Here is an 8,349-nt window from a genome sequence, read left to right as displayed (position 1 = left end):
AGATGCAGTAACAGGACATGAGTGTTAGCAAAGGAGAGAGAGAGAGAGAGAGAGAGAGAGAGAGAGAGAGAGACAGAGAGAGAGAGAGAGACAGAGAGAGAGAGAGAGAGAGAGAGAGAGAGCGAGAAGGAGAGAAGGAGAGAAGGAGAGGAGAGAAGGTGCTCGGTGTATTATAGGAGGGCCCCGGCAGACAAGGCCTAAGTCAGCCTAACTAGGGGCTGGTACAGGGCAAGCCTGAGCCAGCCCTAACTATAAGCTTTATCAAAAAGGAAAGTCTTAAGTCTAGTCTTAAATGTGGAGACGGTGTCTGCCTCCCGGACGACAACAGGAAGATGATTCCACAGGAGAGGAGCCTGATAGCTGAAGGCTCTGGCTCCTGATTTATACAAACAGTGTCTGTCCCCCAACTACCTAAATTATCTAAATCTAAAATTAAACAAAGAGGAGTTATGCATAGCAACCTCATAAAAATTAAAACCTCTTTTGTGACAGAAAGACAAAATAGGAGAATTAAATGTGGACTGTTAAATATCAGGTCTCTAACATCTAAAGCAGTGTTGGTAAACGAATTAATATCAGATACTCAGCCTCACTGAAACCTGGCTGTGTCAAGATGATTATGTCAGTCTCAATGAATCCACTCCTCCCAGTCATAATAATACCCACATTCCTTGAGGTAGCCGCCGAGGAGGGGGAGTTGCAGCCATTTTTAACTCTAGTCTGTTAATCAGCCACAGGGGGCTACAGGGGGCTGGCTAACTACCGCAGCTACAGAGTGATTTTCCATGGTGCGGAGCCGCGCTTCCAATTCACGAAGCCTCGCCTCCAACGCAGCAGATAAACTACACTTGTTACATTTACCACTGTTGCTAAAGGAGGCAGAGGCATAACTGAACATCTGGCACACTGAGCAAGAAAGAGCAGGAAGGAGAAGCCATCGCTAAGTGTTAAGCGAATGTAGCTAAGAAGGCTAATAACGTGCAAATAACAGCTAAGATTAGCAAGAAAGTCTGTAAAAAGAGGAGAGCTATAAGTGCTTAAACAGAACTAGTGTGGGTTAAGACATGAAGTAGATGTTAAGCAACTGAAGTGAGGAAAAACAGAAAACAAGCTGGTAGGAGTTCGCTAGAGCAGCACAGAGTCGAGTCAAGTTGCAAACAGGAAGCCAGTGAGGGATCATGACAGAGGAAAATTGATATTTGAATTAATTTTTTTCTTTGAAATTGTACTTAAAAACCCTTATGGCTTAGAAAAACAGATAACTGGTTGCTCTGTGTTGTAGAGTGTAGATCCAAAAATGTATCGGGTGCTCTTGGAAAAAAGGAAGGAACTCCAAAATACTTCAAACAGGAAAAGAATCCAGGCACTCCAAACAAAAATGAGAATGAGGAAGGAAAGATTAGATTAAAAAGCCTTTAATATAATGGCCAACTCATTAAAAAGCCAACATGTTTCGACCACTGTTGGTCTTCATCAGGGCTGGAGAAACAGATGCACCAAGGTGTGGTTTCATCTATATAGCAGCAGCAGCCAATAAGAAACTATCACATGACACAGTTAATGACATGACAGGTGAAGCCAATGAACCATGATAATAAATCACAGAGAATGAGAAAACAAGAAAAACACACGAAACATAACCAAAAGAAACATCAATCAAACTTAATAAAATACCCATGAACCAGTATTCAACATATGGTGGGTCCCTTATGGCTTAACTTGACTTAAACTTTTGCAGAGGATTTGGAATTTGATGATTGCTTACTTAAATAATTTTTCTACTTTGACATTTGGTTTTTATTTTCATGACTTGACAATCTATGTATGGCAAAAGTTGTCGTTTTGCTCCTATGTTCTCTTTACCAGAACCAAAAAACAAAGCAAGATACAATTAGCTGCAGCACAAACTGTAAGCACTTTTTACGACTGCAAAAATAATTAGTTATTTCTCATTTGACTGACACCTGCAGAAAAGTGTTGCTTTCTACAGGCTTGTGGAAGAAACTGTTAAATTGCAGTGGCATTCCTGATACTGAAGTCTTATTATTAACTGTGTAAGTCCTTTTTTTTTGTTTAATCCAAACTTCCAATTGTTTCCTGTCAGAATACCCTTCATGGACATACAGCCATGAGGACACAATGAGTTTCAGCACATATGATGTAGGTAAGAGCTACGGGAGCAACTTCAACGTGTCCTTCTTCCTGAGGTCATTGAAGCCAGACGGACTGCTGTTCCAGCTGAGGAGACCCACAAAGGAAGAGGGAGGAGAGGTCTACTTCTCCATCTACCTGGGGATGGGGAGGGTATTTGTCAGCTCTCTGACCAACAGTGCCCCATTGACAGCTCCCATATTTGTCACTACTGGCGAGAAGCAGCTTCTACAGGTGGAAGTCAAACACAGACAGGTGACCTTTGAGCATGCAGGCCTTCGTTATGGAATAGGAGAGATCCCTGAGGTGAATATTTACAGCGGGGATCAGGCCTTTGTAGGAGGACTTCCAGGAGACTGGGACTCTGACGTGTGGGGAGGGCATTACAAAGGTTGCCTGCAGGACCTCCGTTTGGACTCAGTTCATCTAGATGTGGATGCCTGGAAAAGCTCGGATGAGGAAGAAGTGTATTTACCAAATGATGCTGAAAATGTAAAAAATGGCTGCATCAGTGATGATACTTGCAAGGTAGAACACAGTACTTTATTCTGCTTTATTTCTTACAGTAGTACTGTCACTAGGGCTGGGCGATAAATCGATTTTATCGATTAATTCGAATTTGTAGTTTAGGCTGATTTGTTTTAATGAAAATCGAGTTTCTATTTAAAATCTGCCACCGTCGCTCCACGCTGGGCTCCCGTAGTTCAGAGTGGGCTCACCCCTCCCCCCCCACGCGCTTGATACACAAACAACATGGCAGCGAGCGGGGAAGAACCAAGAACTCATTCTCAAGAAAGGGAACGAGTTCTTCAGTGCACACACACACAGACACAGACCTGTGTCTGTGTCTGTGTGTGTGTGTGCATCAGGGCTGAACTCTGCTGTGCACGACACAGAGAGCAGAGGAGGATTTTAGACGCGTACCGTGTAGGGACATAAATGACATGCCGTTGTGTAAATAAGATAAATAAGTGTTACCAACGCCAAGCTGGCAGACCCCCGAACCGTAGTAAAGGGACCTCCGAAGACCATTAGCTCCTTTCGCTTGTGTTAGCTCGTTGTGGCAACAACACATAAACAACGGGACTTCATCTGCATTAAAGAATGGCACTTTATTTTCAGCACTGCAGGGATGATGCACAGCCTCTCTCATCAGTGTCTGACTTTTACATAGAGGGAAATAACTCAAAAACAGCATGCAGAACTGCGTAGGCTTCTTCACTGTGGCTGCTTGATGTAAACAACATAGCACGTGCCTCACTTTCTTCCTGGGGCGCATCGGTCTGGTGTCACACACCACACCCGGCGCACTAACGTCTCATACCTCCTACATCAACTACACACATACACAGCTCCACACACACACACACACACACACACACACACACACACACACACACACAAGCCACACACATCAGGCTCAGCTTGTAACATAAGGCTATTTAGTTTGTTTAATAAAAGGACAAGGTATAGACCTGTTCTATAGGAAAGGTAACCTTAAATGACTTCTGTTGTGATCCAATGTGATGGTAGGGAAAGCGATCACGGATGCAGTCGCCATGTATATTGCAAGAGATATGGTGCCCATATAGGCTACCGTGGAAAAGCTGTGGTTTATTCACATGCTGAAAGTTTTGGACCCCAGGTATGTGCTACCAGGCCGCAAATATATATATTTTTTTAACTAGGAGGGGAAAAAATCGATTTAAATCGTGAATCGAATTTTTTGTGAAAAAATCTGAGATTTTTTGTTTTAGGCCGTATCGCCCAGCCCTAACTGTCACAATTGATAACAAGTGTGACGCAGATTTTACTGCTTCTGACAACCTGATTATGACACATAAAGGCCCTGACACACCAAGTTGACGGTCGGCCGTCGACCAAAGTCGGGCTGTTGGTGAGTGTCTGTCGGCCTAGTTTTTGCACCGTCTGCACTTCGGCATCGGCGGCTTTTCAGCCGATTGAGCATGTTGAATCGGCAGCGGAGCTAGTCGGTGAAAGAGATCACTCTGATTGGCAGTTCAGGTTTTATTTCCTCGCCCCTGTAGCGAGTGAATCTGCCTGTAGTGAAACTGGGGCTTCCTCCCCGGGCTCCACTTCACTCAGCTGCCCACAGACCCGCTGCTTCTTCCCACTTTAACCTGAATAAGAAACCGGAGCTAGCTGGGAGCGGCTAGCGGAGCGTTAGCCGCAGCATGACCGGAGGGAAGCACAGCCAGTTAGCCTCCGCTAGTCTCTGAGCTAGCCCCGGCTCTCCGTTTGGATCCAACCAGAGCAACGAGCCCTGGTTTGTTATTCAGGTTAAAGTAGGAAGAAGCAGCGGGTTTATCGGGCAGCTGAGTGAAGTGGAGCCTGCGACACCGGGACCGTCTGGATGTAATAGTCCGTGGAGGTGCTGCGGTGCTAAATAATAACAATATTATTTATGTGATCCCATATCACGTAATAACGTGAAATGTTTCACATTACTACGTGATAATTTAACATTTTGTTATATTTTGAATTAGGGTCCTAGTACAACCATGAGCCTACCTATGTGACATGTTCTGCCTGTCTGTCTATCCAGAGACGCTGCTGGGCTTGTGGGTGCCCTAAGTGTAATTGCTGTGTTGTTATGCTCACACATAACAGAAGAAAAGTCACTGATTAGATTGATCAAGATCACCTTGATCTTTCATCCCTCTCATTCTCGTGAATACAATATCTCAAGAACACCTTGAAGGAATTTGTTTAAATTTGGCCACTTGGAGTCCACTTGCACTCAAGAATTAGCTGATTAGAATTTTGTGGTCAAAGCAAGGTCACTGTGATCTCTCAAAACATGTTTTTGGCCACTTTAGGCTTCATTTCCATTAATCTGATGTGATTACTGCTAAAAATGGGATCAACCATCTTGGAATCATGCTGACAACAAAAACAGGAAGCTCTCCCACTCTACCATGCATGAATGCATAAATTGTGCCAACTGTGCCTACAGAGGACACACCTCTGTGGGTGTGTCCTTTTCCGTTTAGGAGTTTGCTAAACCTGCAACTTTCTAAATTCTAGCTAACCTTTGAAGAATACCTGGTCATTTTAAGAGGAACCTTTCTGACCTTGACAACTTGTTGTAATGCATTCATTCACTGAAATATAGACATTCGCAGCCGCCTAAGCAGGACAGAGAATTTAACCCTTAACAGTTTTGGATAGGTGACATAGAGTACCATAGCTAACAGTTTGAAACTTTACAGTTTAAGAACTGTTGTTCCTTGTGTCTGGATTGTATCATATCCGTATCTGGATTGTATCATATCCGTTTGCTTCCCTTTTCAGATGAAGCCTTGTCAAAATGGAGGGGAATGCACCATCACATTCAACGATTTTACATGTTCCTGTCCAGAGGAATACACCGGAAAGACCTGTGAAACACGTGTGTGGTGTGTTAGTGATCCTTGTGTCAATGGCGGCCATTGTGTGGACCTTCATAACGGATATGAATGTGAGAAGATCTTAATCATTTTATAGCTGTAGCTGGTTAGACATAAGATGTATTCTGTAGGAAATACCAGTGCCCTATACATCCAATCTGTTGTCCTAATTCTGATCATGGCCTAATGAGTTGTGAAGATTTTCTTACTATATAAGCAGCATGTAAATAGTAGTTATTAGTAGTAATAACATCTAAGGAGTTTGACAATTTGGACAGGGTTTTTTCCCCCCAGGGTTGACTGTTTTCCTATGATTTTAAAATGATAACTTTCTGTATGCTTTAGATTATTTGGTGATATTTTTTTTGGAGACTATCAATTCCTCTTACAAGCACACTCCCTCTGAAACACACAGTGTCAACCATCTGTCCAGTTTTAATCACAGTGGGTATGTGGGAGTGTATGACCATCTTTATAGAGCTAGCCTGAGGTTAATACTGCATGCACTGGCAGGGAAGGTAATTCTGTTCCATGGAGCTATTTCAGGGTCTTGTATTGATGGTTTGAGTAGTGGTCACATTGTAATTTACAAAACAAAAGAATTGACGTGCTCGACTCACCGTTTGAAAAATCACAGGGTGCCGACCCAAAACTCACAAACTGAATAAATCCAAATGTCAGCACTCACAAATATCATATATATCAGTCTTTTAATAACGCACAGCAGTATCACAAACGGACGCATTTCAGCACTTGGCTTTCCTCAGCGTTAATGCACAAAGTGGGTATAGCCCACATATCTAACAGCCAGGACCTTGCTGAATCACTCCAGCTGGCATGAATCAATCAATCATCCAATCGGACCCAAAGATCCACAGAACAAGATATAGAGACAATACAAAGAGTGGCCAATAGGTATGCTGAGCCTACAATCCAATTAAATTAAAATTAAAATTAAAATAATCAGATGACCAACCTTAGCACATCAAAAACTATCTCAACAGTGACTGATCAAAAAAATATTGAACAGATCAAGTATAAATACATATGTAAACATCCAGATACAAACAAAATAATGACATGAAAAAGTGTAATTCCTCTAAAGGTAAATATTATATAATGGCTATATCAGCCAAACAAGCAATAATCACAATACAATGATCAAACAATACCAGTAAACAATTAAATAAGTATCCTTAAATTACAAGACCAAAAAGAACAGAAAAAGACAAAAAAGATGAGTCACCTATCCACAAGACCGAATGGGTTCCATGTTGAACATATTAAATCATGCCAGATGACAAACGTGCACATGCTGATACCCAACTATGGAATAATACAGGAAACAAACATCTCTCTTTCAAAGTTCTGTGTCATGTAAGACAGTAGCCAGACTAGTATCTAATCTACATCATCAAGACATAATGAGTAATAGGTATAAAGTCAAAAAATATACAAAAATGGCACACTGCAGGTGATCCACTTACATTTTTGTATATTTTTTGACTTTATACCTATTACTCATTATGTCTTGATGATGTAGATTAGATACTAGTCTGGCTACTGTCTGGAACATGGAACCCATTCGGTCTTGTGGATAGGTGACTCATCTTTTTTGTCTTTTTCTGTCCTTTTTGGTCTTGTAATTTAAGGATACTTATTTAATTGTTTACTGGTATTGTTTGATCATTGTATTGTGATTATTGCTTGTTCGGCTGATATAGCCATTATATAATATTTACCTTTAGAGGAATTACACTTTTTTCATGTCATTATTTTGTTTGTATCTGGATGTTTACATATGTATTTATACTTGATCTGTTCAATATTTTTTTGATCAGTCACTGTTGAAGATAGTTTTTGACGTACTAAGGTTGGTCATCTGATTATTTTAATTTTAATTTAATTGGATTGTAGGCTCAGCATACCTATTGGCCACTTTTTGTATTGTCTCTATATCTTGTTCTGTGGATCTTTGGGTCTGATTGGATGATTGATTGATTCATGCCAGCTGGAGTGATTCAGCAAGGTCCTGGCTGTTAGATATGTGGGCTATACCCACTTTGTGCATTAACGCTGAGGAAAGCCAAGTGCTGAAACGCGTCCGTTTGTGATACTGCTGTGCGTTATTAAAAGACTGATATATATGATATTTGTGAGGGCTGACATTTGGATTTATTCACATTGTAATTTAACAATTAGTATTTCTAGGGTGGTGCTGCACTGAATGCTCCATCTGTTGAAGGCTGATCTGCGCTCTGATGACTTTCATTGATTTTCTGCATAAAAAGTCATGGGTAGAAATTAATGCAACTGAGAAGTTGATCCAGTTATATAACCATAATAACCGGGTTTCAAGGGGCTCTAATTTATGATGTGTGTCAGAATCACCGAATTTGAGTGAAAGTGAACCAGTTGAGGAAAAACCCTCTTACCTCAGAGAAACATTTGAGAGTCACTAGCTCTTTTTACACAGAGACTGCATTATAGAGCCACTACAAATCCCCTGCTTCATCTTTCTTTTGTATTTTCACACTGAACCAAACTACAACGGCATCATTCTGCTCCGGTGTGTGATTATAGACTATATTCCAGTATCCCACAATCAAAAGAAGACCAGCTGTGTGATTTTCTCCATGATAATAATTTATTTGAGGAATTTCAGTCAGGATTTAGAGTGCATCATAGCACTGAGACAGCACTAGTTAAAATTACAAATGACCTTCTCATTGCTTCAGACAAAGGACTTGTCTCTGTACTTGTTTTATTAGATCTTAGTGCGGCGTTT

At 41.3% G+C, this 8,349-nt stretch overlaps 1 protein-coding gene across 1 annotated transcript in view; it reads left to right on the top strand.

Moving 5' to 3' along the window:
• crb2a (crumbs cell polarity complex component 2a) overlaps positions 1-8,349 on the top strand; it is a 154,950-nt gene that overhangs the window by 103,817 nt on the left and 42,784 nt on the right. The window contains exons 8-9 of the mRNA XM_050052655.1: positions 2,105-2,679; positions 5,467-5,632. Coding sequence (XP_049908612.1) covers positions 2,105-2,679; positions 5,467-5,632 — 741 coding nt within the window. The remainder of the gene's footprint in view (positions 1-2,104; positions 2,680-5,466; positions 5,633-8,349) is intronic.

The sequence above is a fragment of the Epinephelus moara genome, chromosome 9 (assembly GCF_006386435.1).
Source record: "Epinephelus moara isolate mb chromosome 9, YSFRI_EMoa_1.0, whole genome shotgun sequence".
Taxonomy (NCBI): Eukaryota; Metazoa; Chordata; class Actinopteri; order Perciformes; family Serranidae; genus Epinephelus; species Epinephelus moara.
The sequence above is the reverse complement of the archived record's forward strand: the minus strand, read 5'-3'. Positions and strand labels throughout refer to the sequence as shown.